The 24817-nt window shown below is 37.6% G+C and overlaps 1 protein-coding gene and 1 long non-coding RNA gene across 2 annotated transcripts in view; both read left to right on the top strand.

Annotated features, from left to right (window-relative positions):
• LOC121020450 (uncharacterized) overlaps nt 1–24817 on the top strand; it is a 328749-nt gene that overhangs the window by 204692 nt on the left and 99240 nt on the right. The window contains exons 14-17 of the mRNA XM_040460498.1: nt 4611–4736; nt 5769–6032; nt 9653–9868; nt 16184–16243. Of these exons, the coding sequence (XP_040316432.1) occupies nt 4611–4736; nt 5769–6032; nt 9653–9868; nt 16184–16243 (666 nt within the window). The remainder of the gene's footprint in view (nt 1–4610; nt 4737–5768; nt 6033–9652; nt 9869–16183; nt 16244–24817) is intronic.
• LOC121020347 (uncharacterized) overlaps nt 15699–24817 on the top strand; it is a 48242-nt gene continuing 39123 nt past the window's right edge. The window contains exons 1-2 of the long non-coding RNA XR_005786086.1: nt 15699–16114; nt 21693–21827. This is a non-coding gene — a long non-coding RNA (uncharacterized LOC121020347). The remainder of the gene's footprint in view (nt 16115–21692; nt 21828–24817) is intronic.

Here is a 24817-nt window from a genome sequence, read left to right on the forward strand (position 1 = left end):
TGTAAGGCTCCTAGCCCATGTCCAGGCCATCTCTGCCTGTACTTCTGCTTGAGAACCTGTAGATTAGAAATTGTTACCTCAAAGGTATTGTTCAAGATACTTTGGTTATAATGAGCAAAACTTGAGAGAGGAAGAAGGATTGCCTGACAAAAGGGTGTTGTGAGAAGATAACAGACTGTGTGTGTGTGTGTTTGTGTGTGTGTGTGATGGGCAGACATCTGAGAAAATAATTTTGACTATACTTTATTTGTATATATTTGATATTTTAATTATATTATTATTTAATTATATTTAATTAAAATAATATATGTTTATTGTGAAATAATGCTAGAAAGTTAGATTGTGGTGAGGGTGCATTAGGGCCTTTAATATGATGCTAAGGAACTACAAGTTATACGATAAATATAAGTTGACAAAAAGATGTCAATTAGGTAAGAACCAGCCTACCCAAGAAGCAAAAAGTGGAGCTTATTCTTAACAGAAGTTTCTGCAAATTTTTTGTTTAGTGCCAGAGACCAAAGTAACTTTACATGACCAGACTACAGAACAACAACAACAAAATGAAAGTAGAATTTTCCATATGATATAAATATTTTTATATGACATCCAGGAGTTCACAATGAGGGAATAAGGATACTTGACCATACTTGGCCCTTTGACCACCAATAATAAACTTTTCTGTTACATATCATAGATGGCCCTACATTTTTAAGGCTTTTATCTCTGGTTTTCATCAGCTTGACTCTGATAAGGTAGGTATTATTTCCTTCTTTTATTTTGTCTTCTTGGGGTTTTCTGAGCTTTTTGGTTTTGTGGGTTGATGTCTTTCATCAATTTTCGAAAATCCTCAGCCACCGTCTCTTCAAAATTGTTCTCTGCACCATTGTCTTTCTCTTTTTCTTTCAGGACTCCAATTCCGTGTGTTCATTATTTTCCCACGGGTCTTACATGCCCTGATCTGGTAATTTCTTTTTTTCTTTTTTCATTCTTTTTTTCTTTGTGCTTCAGTTGGGATATTTTTTTGATCTCTCTTAGAATTCATCCATCCTTTTCCTGCTATGTCCATTTCTACTGTGAGGTCCACTCAATAAACTTTTCATTTCAAAGTAGTTTATTGTTTTTCAAGAAAATTATTATTAAAAAAGTAATTATTATTATTATTAATTATTATTTTAGAGAGCTTTTAAAAAGTTCCCTCTTGGAGTTTCTTCCTCCTCATGGTTTACTTCTATCTTTTCCTTTATTTCTTTATCTCAATTATGATTGTTTAATGTCTTTGTCTGTTAATTTTACCAGCCAGGTCAGCTGTGGGTCGGTCTCCATTGGCTGTTATCTTTTATCTAGACGTCACATGTTCCTGTTTCTGTGGCTGCATCTTGTGCCAAACATGGTGTATAAATGAACTGTGAAGACTGAAGTAGAAGATATTTATCCCCCACTAAAAAGCTGTCTCTGTCAGGCAGCTGTGGTGAGGGGATGATGTCTCTGGTTAGAATTAAGCTAAGTTGGGGTTAAGTTGTAGCTTTGGTTAGTGCTAATTCATCCTTGGTTTTCAAAAGTTTTGAGGTGTAAAAAATCCCTCCTTCTAGTCGGGTTTGGTATCCAAGCACCGTGTAACTGTAGGCTTCTGCCCTGCTCCCTCGCCCTGCCTGAAGATGTCTGGGCCACTGGAGATCTCCCTTTGGCTCTCACCCTGGGCCCAATTACTCACATGCGGCCGAGCGCTGGATACAAGTGCTAAGGTTGAGAATTGGTAGATGATGAGGACTCGTTCTGTGTCTGGGGCTCCTATGTGTTCAGTATTCCACATTAGGCCAAGATGGCTAAGCATTCAGCTAGATTCTCCATTTACTTGCGAAGCCTCCTACCCAGTGACAAGTCTGCTTCTTCATCTATTTCCTAAGATTAAAAGCCACCTCTAGTCCAAGGTCATATATGAAGGGCTTACCCCTCTCTGAGATTTAGTTTTCCCTAAATTTCTTTGTGCCCTAGTTCCCCAGTGGGTTCAATAATATGCACAATTTTGTAATTTAGCCAGTGTCTTTTCTGTGTTATAGTGAGAATTACGGTCATTTCTGACCACCTTCCTCATAAAGCAGAAGCAGCACTTTGAAGGTCTTCTGTTGGCGAAATTACTTTGTTAATTTTTTTTCTGATCGTAAAAATAACAATCCTTTTCAAAATTGCAGAAAGTCCAGAAAATTGAAGAATACTTTATCAATATGCATTTTCATCATTTTGTAAGGCTTACCCTAATCGTCTCTGAGTTGCTTCAATCTCCAGGTATCTGGTGTCCCAAGAATTTTACTTTCTCTTCCAATTTTCCATGTAGGCTTCAGCCTTCCAAATTCTTGTTTTCTTCTTGGATTTTGCTTGTTCTCTACTCTCCTTTCACATGTACCTTCTACCACATGGAAGGTGAAATGCATCACCTTTATGCTATACAGTGAACTCTAGGTCTGTAGTGTGTTTTCCTTCCAAAAGTAGGCCCTTCTTGGTACTCAGAAAATAAAGGTATTATTCCAAGGACATTATGACCCCCAACCACCGGGACTGATGAGATGGCATTGGTGGATGGCAGAGACCCACGCATTTATTTCCCTCATTTTATAGTGCTCACTTACGAAGCTATTGTAAAATACTCATGGAACTATCACACCATAAGATAGCTGTGGAAATATCCAGGTTGGTGGAGAGGATTCTCTGAGAGATACAATGAAACTCGGTGATCCTTTCTTGCTGAAGAGGAAAAGAATGAGTCCCAAGCTACACATTACAGAGCAACAGATCTCTCTTGTGATACAGGGCGAGGGAAAGAGACTACAAGAATAAATAAGATAAGACAACTGTTGTCAGATAAATTCCTTTATTTGATAACATATAGCTTTTTTCCTCCTTTTCAATCAATATCAGTGACTAGATTTTTGTTCATATATTTATTTTTTTTAGGGCTGTCAAGGTAGCTGCATGTGACTCTTCTATCTTGTAAAATAGGCTGCCGTGGAATTTCCTTTCGTGCATGAGGACTGGCTTCTCATGGACACATGCTGCCTGGCGTTATTAGGTTTTGTTTAGCGGCCTTGAACTGTCGTTCCTCACGCAGAATGATACTGGTGTTTTACAAGGTTACAGATGAATTTTAACCTCGATAGGTTCTTTTCTTCTTTATTAAATACACTGTAATCTGATTCGTCTTAGAGATAATTGAAATAAAGGCTTAAAATAATAATAATACTAGCTATGTGCATTTCATGTTTTTATGACCTTTTTTTTTTTTGTATTTATTGTCCAACCCAATGGTTGTATCAATTTACCGAGGAAGATGCTTATACCCTTGTCTTTTATTGAGGAGGAAACTTGAGTGCATGGAAACCTTGATTTAAAAAAAAAGTGACTAGCCCAAGACCACAGAAACTTAATGATAGAATTGGGTCAGTACTGGTCAAATTCTTACTTTATCTATTTTGGATGTATAGCTGAGTAAGATCAGGTTAGTAGTAGAGAGGCATTTTTAAAGGCACCGATAAGAGTAGAAGAAATTATTATAATGGCATCGGTTCAGCTTTATTTTCAAATGATGATTCAAAACAGGTTTCTGACTTCATTTCTCCTCCTCCTCCTTCTCAGTTAGCTTTGATTCTCTTATCACAAAGGTTACTCACAGCCAACTAGCCAAATGAAAAGTATGGCTTGATTAAGAATCTCTTTTGTCAGTAATTTGTGTCTAATGTTTTTAGCTTTCCCATGGGCTGTTGTAGAAAATGGTAAATCTGGTTTAAATGAAACCTGATCCTGTTAATGGTTTAATAGCAGCTGCCACAGGGTTATGGTATTTTTCAACAGATGCTTCTGTTTCATTTTAAACATAAACTGACTCTTGGAATATTTACATAAATCATATAAAATATGGCTACACACTTTTGGCTAAATATATTGTTATAAAATAGTCTTAGGCAAGTCCCTATCTTTGTCCATTTACAATTATTCACATAGAATTTGAAAAAGAAACCCAAGCCTATGCTCTATTAAAAAAAAAGATTATTCACTTTCCTGAAATTCTTTTTTTAAAAGGCCAAAGGGCAAGCTCCATCTCTACATCTGGGGACCTGAACAATGATTTGGTCAATCGGATCATTTCATCCATCTTTATGCCTAACACTATTTATTTAGCATGGACAAATTGCTTATACAGTGACGTGCAGTACAGTTTCAACTGAAATAAACAGGAGAGTCACATAATTAAATGGGACACTATTTTTCCTTGAAGAGGTAGACGTTGTAATAGTAATTTAAGCTATCATTATACCTAGGATTAGTTTCTCTGGAGTGCGATAGCTCAACCATTGTGTATCTATTTTATTTTTTTAAATGTTTATTTATTTATTTGGAGAGGGGAGAGCGAGAGAGGGAGAGAGAGAGAGAGAGAGACAGAGAGACAGAGAATCCCAAGCAGGCTCTTCGCTATCAGTGCAGACCCCAACATGGGGCTCGATTCCATGAACCATGAAATCATGACCTGAGCAGAAATCAAGAGTTGGACGCTTAACCAGCTAAGCTGCCCAGGCACCCAAGTTCAACCATTTTTTTTAAAGCATTTCTTCTGTGTAAAGGACTCGTTTGGGGTACGAGAAGACTACAAAGATGAGTGGCAGGCAAGTAAAATGATGATGGTGACAACTGATAGAAATAGTTATACTATAGAAGCAGCAGCTCAAGCAAAAGGAACCGGAAGTTCAGTATACTGTGTTAGGTAACTTACGAAGTGCAGAATCTTGAATGGGCGGGATCAAGTTTGTTGCTTGGGTCACATTTTCATGCTGGCATGTTGCTCGATTAATTTGGGCTGGAAAGGTTATGCATGCAAATACATCCAATAGTGAATTTTTCTTCAATTTTTTTTTTGATTTGGGTGTAATTGGCACACGATGTTTCATCCATTTCACGTGTATAACGTAGTGAACCAAGTTTACACCTGACGCTATGCTCCCCACACATGTAGGTACCATTTGTCCCCACACGCCCCTATTACATTATCACTGACTACATTCCTTATGCTGTGTCTTTTATTCCAATGACTCATGCAGTCCATAACTGGAAGTCTGTATCTCACCCTCTCCTTCACACATTTTGTTCATCCCCAGCAGCCTCCTCCCCTCTGGCAACCATCAGTTTGTTCTCTGTGTTTCCTCATCTGATTCTGCTTTTTGTTTGTTTATTTCTTTGTTTTTTTTTCAGAGTCCATGCACATGTGAACTCATATAGTATTTGTCTTTGTCAGTCTGACTTACTCTCTAGTCTAGGTTCATCCATATTGTTGAAAATAGCATGATCCCATCCTTTTTAATGCCTGTGTGATATCCCTACACACACACACACACACACACACACACACACACACACACACCCCAAATCCCCCTTATCCATTTGTCTGTCAATGGGCTCTTAGGTTGCTTCCACATCTTGGCTATAATAAATAATGATGCTGTGCAAAACAGTATGGAGTTTCCTCAGAAAAGTAGAAATACCATGGGATCTCATAATTCCACCACTGGATATTAATCAAAGAAACAAAAACACTAATTTGGAAGGATATGTGCACCCCTACGTTTATTGCAACATTATTGACAATAGTGAATTTTTAAGGGCAACCAATGGAAGTAAAACCCAACTCTGTCCTTAATTCTAAATTATATATAGGTGCCATTGAATGTAGCACATTTCTGTGTACAAGCATCCCGATCTCCCCTTGCCTTGGTATCCTTCCCTAGGCACTCCCTCCGAAGAAAGATGTGAAACCTGGCATGGCATTCTTGTTTGAACTCTGTCTCCTTCGTGGGAAATATGCTTCTTTTGACTGGGTTGTGGGCTGGGCAGCCTTCCCTGTGTGTGATAACAACTTTGATGTAGTGGACGGGAAATTCAAGTGTCCCCTTCTCCGAGGTCATTATGACCAGAAATTCGACAGCTTCAGGAAAATGGAAGATTTGATGTGCCAGGACTTGGACCACTGGCTGTGCAATCTCTACTTTCAGGTTTGTAATATGATTTTTTTTCAAATGTTTTATTTATTTTTGAGAGAGCAAAAGTGGGGGAGGGGCAGAGAGAGAGGGACAGAGGATCTGAAGCAGGCTGACAGCAGCGAGCCCCATGTGGGGCTTGAACTCACGAACTGCGAGATCATGACCTGAGCCGAAGTCGGATGGACACTCAACCGACTGAGCCACACAGATGTGCCTGTGATATGATTTTGTAAGTAAAGAACTTAAATTTTTTCTGAAACCGGGGCACCTGGGTGACTCAGGCATTTAAGCGTCCGACTTTAGCTCAGGTCATGATCTTGTTGTCTGTGAGTTTGAGTCCCGCATCCGGCTCTGTGCTGACAGCTCAGAGCCAGGAGCCTGCTTTGGATTCTGTGCCTCCCTCTCTCTCTGCACCTTCCCTGCTTGCACTCCGTCTCTCTCTGTCTCTGTCTCTCTCTCTCTCAAAAATAAACATTATTTTTTTCTAAAACTGCTTATTTCTAGCGTTTAGCTGACTTTTGTGCTATTGAAAATTTCAATATGTATCATAAATCTGTGAAAGCATTTACATCTTAATTCTTTCTTAATGCTGATTAAATTGATGTCTACAAATAAGGAATAAAATTCCAGAATTAGCAGGAAATTTAAAGATAATTTAATCCAAACTTCTATGTCAAGAGCAGGCTGAGAAGGGCACCCAAATCCTTCAATTCTCTGTTTATAATCTGCTGCTGCCGGATCTGATCTGTCTCATCAACTTGGGTATAGGGCGATGGTGTTTCCTTATCCAATGTACTAAATGAGCTACTAGTTTGTGTTGGGCATTGCTTGTTCTAGAAATGCAAAAGAAACGAGATAGAGTCTGTGCCTTCCTGATGCTCGCCACTTATTTGATGAGACAAGCATGTGTTCATACATAAGATAATGACCCACATTTCCAAGGGATGAAAATGGTCTTCACCAAACTCTCTTTGCCATACATATCACTTCAAAGCATGCTGTCTTAATTACTTCAAGAATTAAAAATGAAACACACTCCCAAAAAACGCTTGGGTGAACACCATTTATTTGTACATATTTGGAAATTTATTTTCTAACCAAGTCTTTTAGCAGAAATGTCATTGCAGAAATTCATTCTAGGAAGACACCGCGGAGGATCAAAAAAAAAAAAATATGACAGCATACCTTAAGTGTAAAGCATTCCAACAGAATTTTAGTTTATTTCGGTCCTCTATGTCCAAATTTATTCTTTCTGATTATGATGGTTTTCCACAGCACCCATATCAGAAAATGCTATGATTTTTTTTTCTTCCTTACCTGAGTGTTTGACATTTCCTTGTCTGTCTGTCTGTCTATCTAGCTACCTAGCTAGGTTGCTATCAATCTAATCTAATGTATGTATGTATGTACATGTATATATATATTATGTATTATGTGTGTATGTATGTATCATCTATCTATCACTGTCATCTATCCACCTAAGTGATTGAACTATTAAATACGGACATTTCCAGGAAACACATGTAGTTTTGGCTTAAAAATCAACAGCTATATATCCTTCTTATGTGATGGTCTTCCCGTTTCCTGTGTATTTTATGTTGAATCAACCGGCATGCTTCCCCCTGTTAGCGAATACCATTATAATGTTTTGCTGAAATATCTTTTTGAGATATTATGGGTTGCTGTTAAGAAAACAAATATAAATATAAATATGTACCTTTCTACTCATTTTAAAAATAGTCACCATTCTGGGATAAATCTGACTGTATATTGGAATTATGTAGGAAACTTTAGAAATAGTCCAAATCTTGTTCTCAGAGATTTTGATTCAATTGTTTTGAGGTGGGGTATCAGGATCCGAAGTTTATAAAACCTTCTATGGTTTAGAAATGCTGATATAAATACATTTGAAAAGGGAGACCATTAGAAATGAATTCAAAGGAATTATTGAAAAATCCCTCAAATTTTGAAGTGAGCTAACCCAAACAAAATATTTTATAAGTGGATGATTTGAATACCGCATTAAAAAATCAAAATGAAATAAAATACAGTTATAAAAGCAAATAAATTTTGATATAGGTTTACTAGTGAATGTGAAAGGCATCTATGATTTTTTTACTATTTGTTCCCTAAAATTCAGTGTTATGTTAACTATGGCAAGGTCATTTCGGTAGTGCTGGTATTGATAATAAAGACATAAGTATGTTATATTTAAGATAAATCAAGAAGTGATGTTTAAAATTTATAAGGTCAAGAAAACTAGCTATTTGCAAAACAACATTAGAAAGCTTGATTTCACTAAAATTTACTTGATTTGAACACATTACTAAAATTTTCCTTTTTCTTTTCTGACTCCCTTAAAAAATGGTGAAATGTAGTATTATGGCTTATCTGTAGAGCCCACTGGTCATTATTCATTACAGATGATTGTAATTGTCCACTGACTTTCTTATTTGTTAATAAATGTTTTCTCTCTGTATATTTCATGGGGGGGGCGTGAGTCTTATCAAGGAGAACAGTGTCATTATTTAAGATAGGATTTTCTGATTGTCAGCAGCATAAGTAGGAATGCATTTGCTTCTTTTTCATGAGGATAAAAATGAAATATTTTTATCCTGAAATCCGATTTTCCTCTTATGTGAAATTCTTAAATATTAGGAATTTTCCAATGTGAGTCTTCTCAAATGCAATTTTTGAACAAGTAAATGTAATTTTTGAGTACTCCTTTTGGAGTTTCTCAGGAAAAAAAAAAGTAACTTGGATTAGAGAAGAGAAAAGATAGGTAAATGGGATACTAGAACAGGAAAGTCATTTCTGTAATGCAGCCTTAGGAGATATTAAGGGAAATAAGTCAGATAAATTATGATCATTTCCCTCCTGTGTCTGTGAGTGGAAAAAAAATATCACACTCAAAGAGATTGTGGCCAACCCAGAGCACGTAGCTAATCCATGACCTCACATGTTCTACCATGTTGCTTTTAGGGATAGAATTCAGGCTCACAGTCCGAGTGTGGAGACTGGGGAACAGGTCTGATTCGTCCCCCTAGGGTATGTGAAAAAATACAAGGGGAGAAATTATGCAAGCAAAATAACCTTTAACTTTTCCCTGGCAAAAGTTCCTCACTTTCTTAAATATTTCACTTCCAATGTCATGGAGTTTTTCCACCAAGCACTTTATTATTAAATTTGTAAACATAGAGAGATGTTAAAAAAATTGCACAGTGAAACCCATACAGTCACCACTAGAGTCTACAATTTTGTCTTTTATTTTTGAACTAAAAACGTTGTTTCTTGGAGATAGTAAATACAGAATGAATATTTGCTAACTTGATCCCAGTGTAAGTATCAGATAGTGTTATTTGCAAGAAGATATTAAGGAAAATTATAAGGTAAAACAAAGGAAAAACTAAGAACTAAATAGAGCAATGGAAATATCTAAAGCAATTATGTAAATCGTTACTACAAAAAAAGCATACTTTGTAAAGCCGCCAAACAAAAGCAATTATAAGGTTCGGAAAATTGATTCGCCGTTGACCTTTTAGAGTTTGCAAATTGTATCATTGTTCTAGGGTAAAATTCACTGTGTGTGAAATATTTTCAACAGTTTAGATAAGAGATTTATCTCTTAATAGGTTATTAAACTTCCTCTGTGTTTGGATGATCAAACAACCTATGAAAGGCAGACTCAGCTTCCTCCCGAATTTCCAGTTTCTTTAATGGCTGGAGCAGAGACAGCAGAATCAGGCGTGGAGAATACAGCTGGCCTTTCAGAGAAACAAACAGAAGAAAACATTTGTTCATCCCTGGATGGTAAGGCTAAAATCCTCCCTACGCTCTTCTCAGGGTTAGTTGACTGTCTTCAGCATTCTATTACTAATATTTCAAGTTGTGTTATATTGTAGAAAACTGAGAAAGAAATTTTAATTATTAATGTAGTTATTTCTATGCCATGCTGCTTAAAGAGAACGTAATCATTGACAAGAATATTAGTTTCCATACTGCATAATTATTTACTAATTATAATCAACTGTAGAATTACTTCATTGAAACACAGGTCTTTCTCCACGGACTTGTGGCTTAAAGTAAAGCTCTAGAACTTTCTTGCTTGCTCACAAGAGTGGTAACCAACAAAAGGCTATGAAAGAGAACATACTCTCATAAAGCAGTGTTCAACTAATATAGTTTATTTCATAAAGCTGTTTTCAAAGCCTGGCTTAATCAAGCACTGAATAAGCAAATAACATTCTCTGAACTAGTTAATGTACAGCTTACAGAAGGGATATATTAGCGATTACTATTATTTTTTGCGAAAGAGTTATTTCCTTTACCAAAAGATGTACAAGATTCTTTAACAGGTTGTATCTTCTAGCAGTAATAATAGTATCAGGAGCAAGAGTATGGGGCTGAACTGGTAGTGCAACTAATATTAGAAGACTTACCAGTAATAATAATTACATGTGATATCTGTTTTTCCTGTGCCAGGCACTATAGTAAGGACTTTATTTTTTAGTTCAGAAATTAGCAAATATTTCAAACATATGGTTCAGCAAATAACATATACCAGTAATAGTAACCAGCTGTGTCCATTCTTGCTACTTTGCCATCTTTGCACTACGCCTTTTCTTTTAAAAAGTAACATTTTAGGGGAACCTGGGTGGCTGTCTGTTGGGCGCCAGACTCTTGATTTTGCCTCAGGTCATGATCTTGGGGTTCGTGAATTTGATGCCCGCATTGGGCTCTGACCTGGTGGCACGGAGCCTGCTTAGGATTCTCTCTCCTCTCTCTGTCCCTCCCCCTGTTGCATGAGCATGCATAAGAGTTCATTCTCTCTCTCTCTCTCTCAAAATAAATAAACATTTTTTTTAAAGTAACATTTTACATGTGATTCAGGTCACCCGTGAACTGCTTGCTACTTATGTTCCAACCCTCTTAGACTTCCTGTTGATAGTTTCCGTGTATGTTTCAATACATTTCCTACAGATGTATGTAATTATCAACAATGTATAATGTCTTTTCTATGTTTTTAAAGGTTATGTAAGTAACCATGTTTTATACCTATTTCTGCAACTTTATTTTCTCTCAGCATTATCCTTGAGATTTACACAGCTCACACACACACACTTATATATATTTAGGTTTATTGATACCTTTGCCGTATAATTGCATACATAGCAATGTGCATGATTTTAACAAAATGTGTTTATTTTTATTTTATATGTTGTTTCAAGTCTGGCTCAATTGTAAACAAGATTACAGTGTTTATTCTTGGACATGTTCTCCTTAAGCACATAGGTGCGAATTTCACTAGCATCTATCTACCTAGGAGAGGAATCACTGAATCACAGGGCACACACTTAACTGCCATCAAAATTGTATCAATTTGCCCTTCTAACAGATGTCTAGGATCTTGTTTGGCTCACGTCCTACCAATCTTTGTTACAGTCAGTTTTGCCAATTCAGTTGCAATGAAATAATCTCTTTGCTTGAATTAGAATATTCCTGAATATGACTAAGTTTGACCATTTTTTCCAAATGTTTCTTTGACCATTTCATTTTTATCTTCTGTGAACTGTCTATACCTATATTTTGTTCGCTTTTCCTCTGGGTCATTTTTTTCTTTTCTTTTTCAAAAAATTGTTTTAACGTTCATTTCTTTTTGAGAGAGAGAGAACATGAGTGGGAGAGGGGCAGAGAGAGAGGGAGATACAGAATCTGAAGCAGGGTCCAGGCTCTGAGCTGTCAGCACAGAGCCCGAAGTGGGGCTTGAACCCACAAGCTGTGAGATTATGACCTGGGCTGAAGTCGGACACTTAACTGACTGAGCCACCCAGGTGCCCCTAAAACTTTTTCTTACTAATCTGTAAGAGTTCTGGACTTTTTTTTTTTTTTAATGTGAAATGAGTCATGGGAAGCACTTGATTTCTAATTCAATCTTTGATTGTTACTGATTATTCACTCATTCTATTTAATTCATTAAAAAAAATCAATTGAATTAACTTAGTCATAGTATTATTGTGCATATAATCTATAGTAATACTATGACTATATATGATTATATATAATGTATAATATACGTATTTAATTTAGATTAGATTATATACATATGTACATAATACAATATATGTTATGATATATACGTGTATTAAGTCTATAATATATGTTATACATTATACCCATGATATATGTATATTACATTTGTATTCATAGTTTATTATCTTTAAAGTTTATTTCCTTTTGTTCCAGTTTTCTTGACTAGGGAATACACTCAGATTGCTCAAAATAAAATCTGCGTCCCACTGGAAACTAGTTCTTCTCCTTGAAGGAAACCAATGTTTTCTGAGTATTACTCTATAGATATTTTATGTTTCTATAGGAAAATACATAAAAATACTATTGTAATTTTTCAATACCACTATTACAGTCTTCTTTTCATTATTCATATTGGTTAATATATGCCTTCTTCGCTTTTCTTTATCAGTTTTGGTTGGGTTTTATCTTTTTATTCATTTTTTTAAACATTTACAACTGCTATCTATCTCCACCAAGACTCCCTCTCCGTTGATCTTTTGTTTTCCATGTATTTATACTTAGCTTTATTATTTCTGTACTCCTATCTTCTTCAGGTTTGGGGGAAGAGTTACTTTTCAGTCCTGATTTGAAAGCTTGAGTTATTTACCTTCAGTTTTATTTATATGGTAGATATGGGTGAAATCACGAATTCTGACCTAGATCTGTGCATTTGTCCTTATAGTGCTATCAATATTGTGTTATATATTTTAGATGTGTTGTTAAATGCATGCAATTTTATGATTATTAGTTTATATGTAATTATTTCTCTCATACAGATGTAGTCTCTCTCTATGTGCCTATTAATGCTTCAATTTTTATTCTATTTCTTCTGCTGTTAATACTACCACCTAATTTTTTTTGATAAATGTTTTATGGCATATGTTGTTTTTCTAATATTTATTTAAAAAAAAATTTGAGATAACTGGGTGGCTCAGTCAGTTAAGCATCTGACTTTGGCTTGGGTCATGATCTTGTGGTTGGTGAGTTCGAGCCCTGCATTGGGATTTGTGCTGATGGCTCAGAGCCTGGAGCCTGCTTCGGATTCTGCGTCTCCCTGTCTCTCTGCCCCTCCCTCACTTGCACTCTCTCTCTCTCTCTCTTCCTCTCAAAAATAAATAAACATTAATAAAAATTAAAAAAAAATACAGCCCATCTTTAAAAAAATATATTAAAATTAAAAATTAAAATTCATCTGTGGTGTTCTTTTGAGTATGGCTTAGCAGCATGAATCTAGATTTTAGTTTTGTATTCAAGACAAGTAGTTAATATGTGTCTTTTAATAGATGAGTTTAATTTTTTGTAATTATTGCTATTGCTGTTACATTTGTACTTGCTGATAACATTTTTTTTTGCAATTTAGTTTTGCCACCTTATTTGTTTGCTTTTAAAAAATACTCTATTTCCTGCATTTCTCTTTCACCAAAAATAATTTTATTTTGTTTATCCTCTGCTGTTTATCATCTATAGATTTTATTAATTATTTCAGATGTCATCCTGAATTTTCTTATCTACATTTTTAACTAAAAGTTGTTTTTTTTTTAAGTTTATTCATTTTGAGAGAGAGTGAGTGAGCATGAATGGGGGACGAGCAGAGAAAGAGGGAGAGAGAGAATCTCAAGCAGGCCCTGCACTGCCAGTGGGAAGCCGGACTAGGGGACTGAACTCACAAAGTGTAAGATCATGATTAGAGTCAAAATCAAGAGTTGGATGCTTAACTGACTGAGCCACCCAGGCACCCCTAAAAATTGTTTTACAAAATCTAACTCCATCTGGTTTTTCTCTTCTCTTCCTAAACATGACAAGGACTTTTGGTATATTTTGCCTACCTATTAAACACCTCCATGTACTCTCATATTATTCTTGGCTATGCTTTCAGTTCACTCTTTCATTAAACAGAAAACTCAGTTTTTTTTTTTTTACTCTCAAGAGAAAATTAATTTACTGACACATTTCATCAATATTTGTGCTTCATAGTCTTTTTATATAGCTTGTCTTCACTCTGGTTCCACTTTTCTTCTTGTTGAAAAAAATCTTTTGTAATTCATTTAGAGTTTGGGTCTATAAGTAGCAAACTCTCTTAGCCATTGTATATCTGAAAAAGTCTTTATTCTTTCTTACTTTTCCTCTTTTTCACCATTTATCCATGTATTCATTCTAGAATAGTAAAAACTTTCCTTCACTATTTTCTCCAGTGTCTTTTTGTGTCTGTTGAAGCTGATGAGAAGTTGGTATTAAGTGGGTAGCAACTGAAGGATCTTAAGAAGGGAAGTGATGTATTTCAATTTCCATTTTAGACAGTTCCCTCTGGTAATTTTTAGGAGGGTTTATTTGAAGAGGGCATGTCTAAAATCAGATGAGTTAACAAAAATTTAGAATAATGCCAGCCACAGAAGAGGGTCTGAATTAAGGCAGCAATAGTAAATTGGAGAAGAGAGTATAAATGTATCAAGTATTAAAAAAGTGCAAGAGAATAACTATAGGACTAAGAAAAGAATGTCCCTGTTGATTGATTAAATATTGATGGTAAGGAATAATTAAGGATGATTCCTCATGTTTTAGCACGGATAGACATGAATATTAACCAGCAGATAGTATTAAATAAAGGAAAAGGGACAAGATTAGAGGGAAAAAAAACAGGAGCTTGATTTTGCAGCTACTGAGTTTGAGATCCCCACGTTGTATCCAAGTAGAAATGTTTCGGAGATCTTTGGGAAAATGCACATGAAGCTCAGGAGAGAGATGGAAAGTAAGGGAGAAGAATGTGTCCATTAGAGAGGCATAAACACAAAGACCCTACCTGAAACTGCTAAGTGGTTGAGTTCTACCACGGAGAGTGCGTAGAGTAAGATGGCGTTGGGTTGAGAGCATAGGTCAGGGAAACAGCAGTGTTTCCTGGGAAGTGATATTGGATCTCTGCCATAATGGCCAGATCTAAAGCCTGCAGTATTTGATTTCCTAATAGCATCTGCCTTTTTGGCTTGTTCTGCCTATCAGCTGGGCAACACAGAGCTTCATACTCAACTTCTGATAAATGTTTCTTGTGTCTGGAGTTTCCCAAAGCCCTTGGAGATTATGCTTTGCTGAGCCGAGTAAGACTCCACTGATTGCTGGACTCAATTTCTAGAACCCACTGCTTTCTTCACTAAGAGGTGGGTCCAGTACAAGCCCTCGGCTTCCATAGCCATACCTGACCTGTTTGCTTGTGAGGAAACCATTATCATCAGCTGGTGATTACTAAATTACCAACCGCCTCCAGACAAACAAATGTCCCTTTATAGAGTTACATATAACTGGGAAGGTTATGTTGAAATTATACATACATAATTTATATATATCTAATGACGTCACTTGGCTTTAAACAAATATTTGTGAAAATAAATTAGATATGAGATACTGTAGTCCTCCCTGATCAGCAGGGAATACGTTCCAAGACCCCCAATGGATGTCTGAAATTGCAGATAGTAGTGAACCCTAGATGTATTATACTATGTTTCTTCCTATACATACATAGCTATGATGAAGTTTAAGGTATAAATTAGGCACGGTAAGAGATTAACAGCACTAACTAATCGTAAAGTAGGACAATTATAACAAAGTACCGTACTTAGAGTTATGTGGATGTAGTCTCTCTTTTTCTCTCTCATAGTATCTTATTGTAGATGTGTGACATCATAAAATGCTTCTGTGATGAGATGCAGTGAGGTGAATGACAGGCACTGTGACGTAGCGTCAGGCTACTGCTGATCTGACAATATGTCAGAAGGAAGATCATTTGGTTTCCACCATGCAGTTGACCGCGGGTAACTGAAACCATGAAAAACAAAACCCCAGATAGGGAGACTACTGTATATACTGAACCTAGGTTGTCAATGCCAACACTATCAAGCAAGTTGATGAAGGTGTATTGTTTCCCACATTTGAGAACTTGGATTTGTTCTACTTGTAGCCAGAGAAGATGGGTGACTGACATCATGGTCTAGTTTTGCAGGATAATGAGTAGAGCTGATTGTCCTCAAAATGCATAGGTTTAAGTTGAGTTTAAGCATTCTGTGTTGGAGCTTAATAAGTTTAAGACTTTAATTTTTTTATTTTAGGTGGATAACAATGCTATTGTCAATATGCTTGGTGTGATAAGGGGAGGATGGAATGGTGGGGTACATAGAATGAGCCTAAGGCACTGGCAGTGTAAGAAAAAACAGTGCCATAAAAAGCCAGCCAATGCCAGACTTAGAATCTTTCCAAATTGGTGGGGCAGTTCTATTGAGGACATGGGTGGCCACTGTGGTTGAGACTTACTGTGTGTCTATAGGAGAATGACTTCAGCCCAATGCTTCTTCTTTATACTGAATCAGATGGTCAGGCCTTCCAACAGGAGGGTCTGGGATGCCTTTGTTCTGTGAAAACAAATTACTTCAACATTCGAATATTACCTGTTTAATTTGGGAGTCTTAGATATAGAAAAGGAAATAAATGTCTAAATCTTTTCTGATGGTTGAATATCATCAAGAATTAACAAATCAATGGGGCGCCTGGGTGGCGCAGTCGGTTAAGCGTCCGACTTCAGCCAGGTCACGATCTCGCGGTCCGTGAGTTCGAGCCCCGCATCGGGCTCTGGGCTGATGGCTCAGAGCCTGGAGCCTGTTTCCGATTCTGTGTCTCCTTCTCTCTCTGCCCCTCCCCCGTTCATGCTCTGTCTCTCTCTGTCCCAAAAATAAATAAACGTTGAAAAAAAAAAAAAAAAAAAAAAAAAAAAAAAGAATTAACAAATCAAGAAATGTAGAAGAAATGATTATAATTTCATTAGATAAAAAGAAAACATTGCAGTTGATTTTTTTGTTTAAATTCCAAGTTCAAATGTCCAGTCAATTCAAGCCACTGTGGGGTACTAAAAAATGTGTATGTGTAATGTAGATTTCCTTCCTTCTTTCCTTCCTTCCTTCCTTCCTTCCCCTCCCCCTGCCTTCCTTCCCCTCCCCCTTCCCCTTCCTTCCTTCCCCTCCCCCTTCCCCTTCCTTCCTTCTTTCTCTTTTTTCTTTCTTTTCTTTCTTTCTTTCTCTCCTTCTTTCTTTATTTCCTTCTTTCTTTTTTTCTTTCTTTTTTCTTTCTTTTCTCTTTCTTTCTTTTTTCCTTCTTTTCTTTTTTCCCTCCTTCTTTCTGTTTCTTTCTTTTTCTTTCTTCCTTGTTTTTTTCCTCCCAACATTTTAGGATTAAGCATGGAACCAAAAATCTTATTTTATAATTTTCAACTTTTGGGAAAATAGGTTCTGCCTTAACAGTAATAATATTTCAGTGATACTGACATTTTAACCTAGTTTTAGGATACTGAGCTGAAGACGCAAAACAATTACTCTCAGACTCTTCGTCACCAGATCATTTTTGCTTTCTAGTTTTTCCTCGTGGGACTGTGGCTATATTTTCCACACCTTCTGCACCATGCTCGGAACTTAGCTTTTAGAACGCTGCCCTCAGTTCCCCTAAAAGGAAGACAGGTGGTATTCCAAGAAACATAAATACTGACATGATCAATAGAACACTGTGTACCGTGAGAGGAAGACTGTTTTATGCTTGAAGAAAATGCTTGGAAAAGGCTGATTTGCATCTGCTCTGCTCTCAGCTCAGAGACGGATTTGAGCTGTATAGTCCAAGACTGCACGGGGATGTTTTGCTCCCATTCAGAATAGATTTATATAAAAACGGAACATAACAACCTCTTCAAATACGTGTCTCTGCTACATTGGTTATATTTATTTATTTTTCTTAGAGGCTTCCTAAACATATTATTAGCAGTTAATATCCCCCATGGGTTTGTTTTCTAATATATCAGGGCTGTGCTACAGTATGCTGTTTCTGCCACTGATATGTTGCTAAGAGATTTAATAATGGGTAAACAAACACAACATGTGGTAATTCATTTCAAATTAAAAGTTTATTAAACTCTGGCTTGATGGCTTTCTGGCTATTTACAATTAAAGGAGCAAACCTTAGGGAAGGGGTGGCCACGTGACGTGTTCATGGCTGCAACGTTTCTATCTGAAAAATATGTTTATGATCTCTCACAAGCTGTCTCACATTGACAGGCTCCAGACAGAATCTGCTGAATCCACTCTACCCCCCAAATCATGAAAAAGCGACTTTAAGATTCACTTGCAAACACTTTAAAATTCACTTGCAAATCATGAAAAAGTGACTTTAAGATTCACTAGCAAACACACACACACACACACACACACACACACACACAGGCACTCTTGAAGGGATTCTGGATTTAACCCCACGGCCGGTATTTTGAGCGGTGATCAGCCTTGCAAATAGGTGGATGCCTGAGGCCAGAACGTATTTATGAAAGGCTAGAAGAAAAGAGCCATGATAATTCTTGCATTATTACCATCTTTTAGGCTGTTTTACTTTTTAAGGGGCGGACTAGGGAAATATTTGTTATGCTTGATAATTTTGTTTTGTGTGTACCTACATGGCATACACAATGGTCTCTGGCAACATCTATATATGTTTTTTGATGCAACATTCAATTCGGGCAAGTTTTATTGTGTAACCAGCGTCAGCAAAGAAGGCCGCCAAATTCTCTGGGAATGCAAACCAAAATAGCATGCAATCTTCGCCCTGCAGGGGCTTACTTGAGCCCAAGCATACTCCTCCGCTGAGAAATACACACACACACACACACACACACACACGCGCGCGCGCGCGCGAGCGGATACATGATGGGAAGGTCTACCAGCACTCTATTCACAATTCAGGACCATGAAGCTTTCTGGAACAAACTTCAAACTTGGAGGAGTAAAGCAGATGCAATTGGCTGAATAAGAAAGACGTAGTTAGAGGAGTTAGGTGGGAAATGTACCCTGTTAATCAGATGTGTTCTCTGGTTCAGTCATCTCATAGTGGGATTCCCAGGGAGAGGGGGACCACACGGAAAGAGCAACCTGCTGAAAGAGAGAAACTCCTCAATGGAATTATGGGAGACATGGGAGTTTACAATACAGTGTAGTACATGCTACCTTGTGACGCATTGGGTTGTGTTATATGCATATACTGTGTTCCCTATACTATAATTCTGTAATCCAAGGTGTCACAGAGCCTGCTGTGGGACAAGATAAGTAAGCAGATTGTGAGTTCACGTGAAAGCCTCGGATGGACTCTCAGAAACAAACAAGTGAGCTTTTGGAGGCAGGTGACATTCTCATGAACTCTTTTTAATGCAATCCCGTTTTAAATCCTACATTGGTGTGATCTGGAAAATGTGTGTTAACTTCACAATTTTGTCCTGGGGTGAAAACGGTAGTTTGGAATTCATTGGTGGAAATGCTTTTGGATAAAAGAAGAGCCACAAGAGAAGTTAAGAAGTCAGAATGGTACAGAGTAGATTTGAAGAACTATAAGGAACTGTAGGATTCCAGCACACGTATGGGGATAGATTTGGGCAAAGGAGTAAGTGAAGGTGAGAAATCCAGTAAGAAGGCCATCGCATCAGCCCAAAGAAGAAGAGATGGTAAGGGCTCGACATAGGATAGTGGCAGCGAGATGCAATCAACAGGGTTTCTTCAAGAGAAATGTTAAAGTCGAGTCAACCGGATTTGGCAGATGAAAAGTTGTGCCATAAAGAGAAATGAGAAAATTATAGTTCGGGTATCTAGGAAGATAGTCTTGCTTTTATAAGAGGTGAGGTACCTAAAGGGGCTGATTTCAGATAAAAGTTGACCAAGTGGTTTTGATCAAATTGAGTATACATTTTTTAAAGTTTGTTAGTGTGTTATTTGTTTATTTATTTACAGAGAGAGGAAGGGAGAAAGACCAAGAGAGAGAGGGAGAGGGAAAATCTCAAGCAGGCTCTGCACTGTCAGCCCGGAGCTGGACGCGGGGCTCAACTCGCAAACTGTGAGAACATGACCCGAGCCAAAATCAAGAGGCAGACGCTGAATGGACTGAGCCACCCAGGCGCCCCTTGATCAAATTGAGTTTAAGGTATTGGGGAAATTAGTAAGACTGTGACCAGCTTGGAGTTGAAAAAAAAATGGATTTAAATTCAGGAGGGACATATGGGTTTCATCCTAATAGAGATGGGCCTAAATCACAAAAAGGACAGTGGGAAAACTATAGGAAAACCTTAATTTAAGGGACAGAAGAAAGAAAAGGGTAGAGTCAACTGAAAAGGAGCAATCTGAAGAAGTAGAGGGGCGCCTCGTGGCTCAGTTGTTTGACTTCGGCTCAGGTCATGATCTCGCAGTTCATGGGTTTGAGCCCCACCTTGGGCTTTCTGAACTCTCCACTCTCAATGCAGAGGGCAGAACCCGCTTCAAATCCTCTCTCTTCTTCTCTGTCTGCCCCTCCCTCTCCCTTTTTCTCAAAAATAAACATTTTTTTTTTTTAAATGAAGTAGAAGGACCAGAATGTGGTATCATGAAGGCTATAGAATTTTAAGCATCTCAAGAAAGGAGCAGGGGGGTGGGTCACATCAGTAAATTACTCTGTTGAAGCACTACTCAAATTTTAAATGCATACAAACCACTCAAGGATCTATTTAAAATGCAAGTTCTGATCCGGTAGGTCTGAGTCGGGCTTTAGACTTTGCAGCTCCTACGTGATACATGATACATTCCTCATCCTTGAGGAATGACGAAAACATAGTTTGCTTTGCAAATCAAGTACATTTTGATGCCTTTTTAAAGGATAGGTAGGGAATGAGGCACAAACCAGACTGCAATGACCAGAGGAGGGAACAAAAAAGAAGAAATGAAGGCAGTGAATATAGAAGACGCTCTCGAAAATGAGGTGAAGGAGTTTCAAGAGCAGCTTAATGGAGTGAAGGGTTGAGAGAAGATTGTACTTGTGTGTGTGTTTTTTTTTTTAATGGATGAATACTTACCCCTCTCTTAATAAACGATGGGAAAATATCTGGAGGAGGAAAAATCAAGAGTGTAAGGGTCTGTTGGGGAGAATTCCCATCATAAGCAAGATAGATGGGAGAGGTTAGTCCTGGAAAGCAGAAAGGATAATTCTTCCTCTGAGGTAAAGGAGAAAAGGAAAAAAAAAAAAAAAGCAGAGTAGTTTAAAAAACAATTCTTTGATACTTTCTATTAAGAAAAAATAAAAACTAACAGCAGCATAAAGAAAAAAATTTTTTTTTGCTCGTGAAATTTAGGAAATGTAATAAATCACTAAGGAACAATAATGTTACTTGGAATTCTAATTTTTAAGTGTCTTAATCTTATTAAGTACTTTCCCTTCTGGGCCCTCTCAAGATAAGCTACTGTTTTCAAAATTGCTGTAGGTTTTGGCCTGAGGACAAAATAAGGATGAACAGGGCTCTGATACCTTCTGGAAAGGCTGAGCCACACAAGTGTAGAGAAGTACTTTCTTAGAGAACATGAGATTACTATGGCATTCACTTTTATCCAGCATTATTAAGATATATTGGGACTATGTTATACTGTGAGATGGGTCAAGGATATAGGGGTCAGAAATATGCCCTCCGTGGGGGGGGGGGGGGCATAAGACTAGAACCATGTATCCAGGAAGTCCATCTCAAAGAACCTTTGAAATAATATGATAGCTCTATCCTGATTCCCTAATTATTTTTTGCTTCAGCCTGTGATCCCACGTGGGTGCTACATGAATGCCATGTTCCTTTGCAAATAGGCATTTCATCCATCTTTGGAAGTATATTTCTTGGGGAGTCCATGGTCTCCTTCTTACTAGATCTCTCTCATCAATGACTATAACGTAAGTACTGTCATATATAAGAGGAAACAAAGAGCCCCTATTTATTCTTGCGTCATGTGCCGCATATATTGAAATCAATTAATATGATGTGAGTTTGTTAGTACGAAGCAGACCACTCGAACTTGACTAAAGATAAAAAAAAAAATTAAGACCCACTTGAAATGAACCAAAATGTGGATGAATTCCGAAAGAAGTCTATTCACACTTAAACATAAATTTGCCTGGAATCTGTGGTTCAACAAACCTAATAAAAACAGTGCTTTCTAAACTTTGCCTATACATCGAATCTTCTGTGGGGCTTTAAACAAATACTCTTGTCTGGGCTCTGCCCCAGAACAAATGTATCAAATTCTCAGGGGGCAGGACCTGGACATCACTATCCTTACAAAACTCCTTCTGGTGATCCGAATGTGCAGCCAGAGTTGAGAAGCACTGATGTGCAGCTGTTGATTGCTCTGGTTTTCCTCAATTCCTACAAATAAAGCAACGTGATTTCCACCTGAGGGTATTCTTTCATGCTATTTCCTGTATCAGGAAGAGCCTTTAACTGCCACTCTTTTTTCATCCTTCATAATCTAGTTTAAGACTTCCTTCCCAAAGAGGCCCTGTTCAGTGCCTCCACTGAGTTACCCCAGGGTTCTTTCCCTTCGTGACAATTGTGCCTTCATCTGTATGTCTCCTGATCTAGACTACAAGCCTCTTGAGGATAGGCCCTAGGTCTACATCTTCCATAGCTGTACTTGGCCGTCAACAATTGCTCAATCCAGATTTGTTAAATAAATGAGTGAATTAATGCACTCCTTAGGTAATTCTGGATTACCAAAGCCGAGAGGTACGAAGGAATGATTTTCACTTGGCCGTGACGCTGTGGTACAGGGGAAAGTAATATGGACCCAGAGTCTGAAAACCAGTGTGAATCACAAGTTTACTGCTCCGTATTCATGAAAGCTTTGTGAGGTCGTTTCCTTTATGTACATGAAATAAGGATAGTAGTGGCTGAATTTTTGATTTTCAAGTTTGTGGAGAGAGTCAAATAAAATAGTAAACATTCTGGTAATTCATTAATCTTTTAATTTGGTTTGATTATATTGTGTTACCTGAAACTGCTCTCTGTGACAGAGCAGAAATTCTTGAGTCCTCTCTAGCTTTGGTTCCTGAAGATGAGAACAAGGGTGGGAGGTGGCCTAAATATGGTAGGCATTGCAGCCATGCTGGGGATGATACACTCTGAGAAGGGACTTTGAAACAGATGTACTTTTTTTTTTTTTTAAGTTTATTTAAGAGAGAGAGAGAGAGAGAGAGAGAGAGAGAGTAAGTGTGAGTGGGGGAGGAGCAGTGAGCGAGAAAGAGGGAGGGAGAGAATCCCAAGTAGCCTCTGCACTGTGAGTCCTGAGGCCTCAAACCCAAGACTCGTGTGATCATGACCGGAGCAGAAACCAAGAGTTGGACGCTCAACCCACTGAGCCACCCAAGTGGCCTGAAACAGACATACTCTTAGATATAAGGCCTCCCTCATCTCTCGAGATGAAGCCTTGAGCTCCTTCTGAAAGCACTGGCTCCATTTCATCTTCAAGCCCCTATTTACTTGACTACATCTTAGAAAAGTCAACGTAAGGAGGTGTTGCTGGACTGCAGACTCTGTGAGGAGGGCTGGGATCTTCGTTTTGTTGATTCGTGTACCCATTGCTTACAGCAATATTTAGCACATCACAGATTCGCAGTAAATATTTGTTGAATGAGTAAGAGCATAGGTTCTGAATGCTATCTGACCTTACGGTTCCTTTCTATGGAAATAAGTCAAGCAAACAGGTTATTTATTTTATTTTTAAAATCAACATACAATAAAATTTACTTTTTTTGGAGTGCTAATGTAATTTAGCACCTATCCAGATTTGTGTGATTAGCACTGCAATCAGGATAAAGAACCATTCTATTACCCAACACTTTCCTTTTTCTTTCTGCTGTCTGCTGTGGGCCCCCCCCACCCCTTACTCCATTGCTCCCACCCCCGCCAGTAAGCATTGATACTCACTGATCTCTTTACCATCACTAAAGTTTTGTACTTTCAGAATTGTTGTGGAGTACAGTAATTTTTTGTTGACAATGCCTCCCTTTAGCCAACATAGTGCCTTCGAGACTCATCTGAATTATATGTATCAACAGCTCATTCCTACTCCTGGCGGGATAACATGCCCGTGAATGGATGTCGCATCCTTTAACTGTTCACTTATCAAAGGACACAGCGATTGTTTCTATATTTTGGCGATTATGAATAGAGTTGCTATAAATATTCACATACAAATTTTCGTGTGAGTAAAGTATTTATTTTTCTAAGAGATATACCTAAGAGTAGAATTGCTGAGTTGGAGGCTATGTATATTCTTAACTTTATAAGGAACTTCCGCTTGTACAGAGTGGCTGTACAATTTTGTATTTCTGCAAGGAGCACATGAGACTTTCAGTTGCTCTGCCCCCTTGTCTACACTTAGTATTGTTGGTTTTTTCCAAAAGTTTTTCTAATTCACATTCAAATTAAATTTGAAATCATAATCTCAATTTGTGTTCTTTTAGTGGCTAATTTTATTAACCATCTTCATATATGCTTACTGGCCATTTATATTAATATCTGCTAAAGTATCTGTTCAACTATTTTGCCTATTTTGAATTGGGTTGTTGGTTTTTCTGTTGTTGAATTTTGAGGGTTCTTTATACATTCTGGATACAAATCCTTTGTTGGATACGTGGTTTGCAAATGCCTTTTCCGTGTCTGTAGCTTGCCTTTATTTCTTTCTTGCTTTCTTTCCTTCTTTGTATTTATTTGTTTATTTTTGAAAGAGAGAGAGAGAGAGAGAGAGTGAGAACAAGTGGGGGAGGGGCAGAGAAAGAGGGGGACAGAGGATCTGAAGTGGTCTCTACATGGACAGCAGAGAGCCTGATGTGGGGATCAAACTCATGAACAATGAGATCATGACCTGGGTTGAAGGCAGATG

The sequence above is a fragment of the Herpailurus yagouaroundi genome, unplaced genomic scaffold (genome assembly GCF_014898765.1).
Source record: "Herpailurus yagouaroundi ecotype Mexico unplaced genomic scaffold, PumYag 250, whole genome shotgun sequence".
Taxonomy (NCBI): Eukaryota; Metazoa; Chordata; class Mammalia; order Carnivora; family Felidae; genus Herpailurus; species Herpailurus yagouaroundi.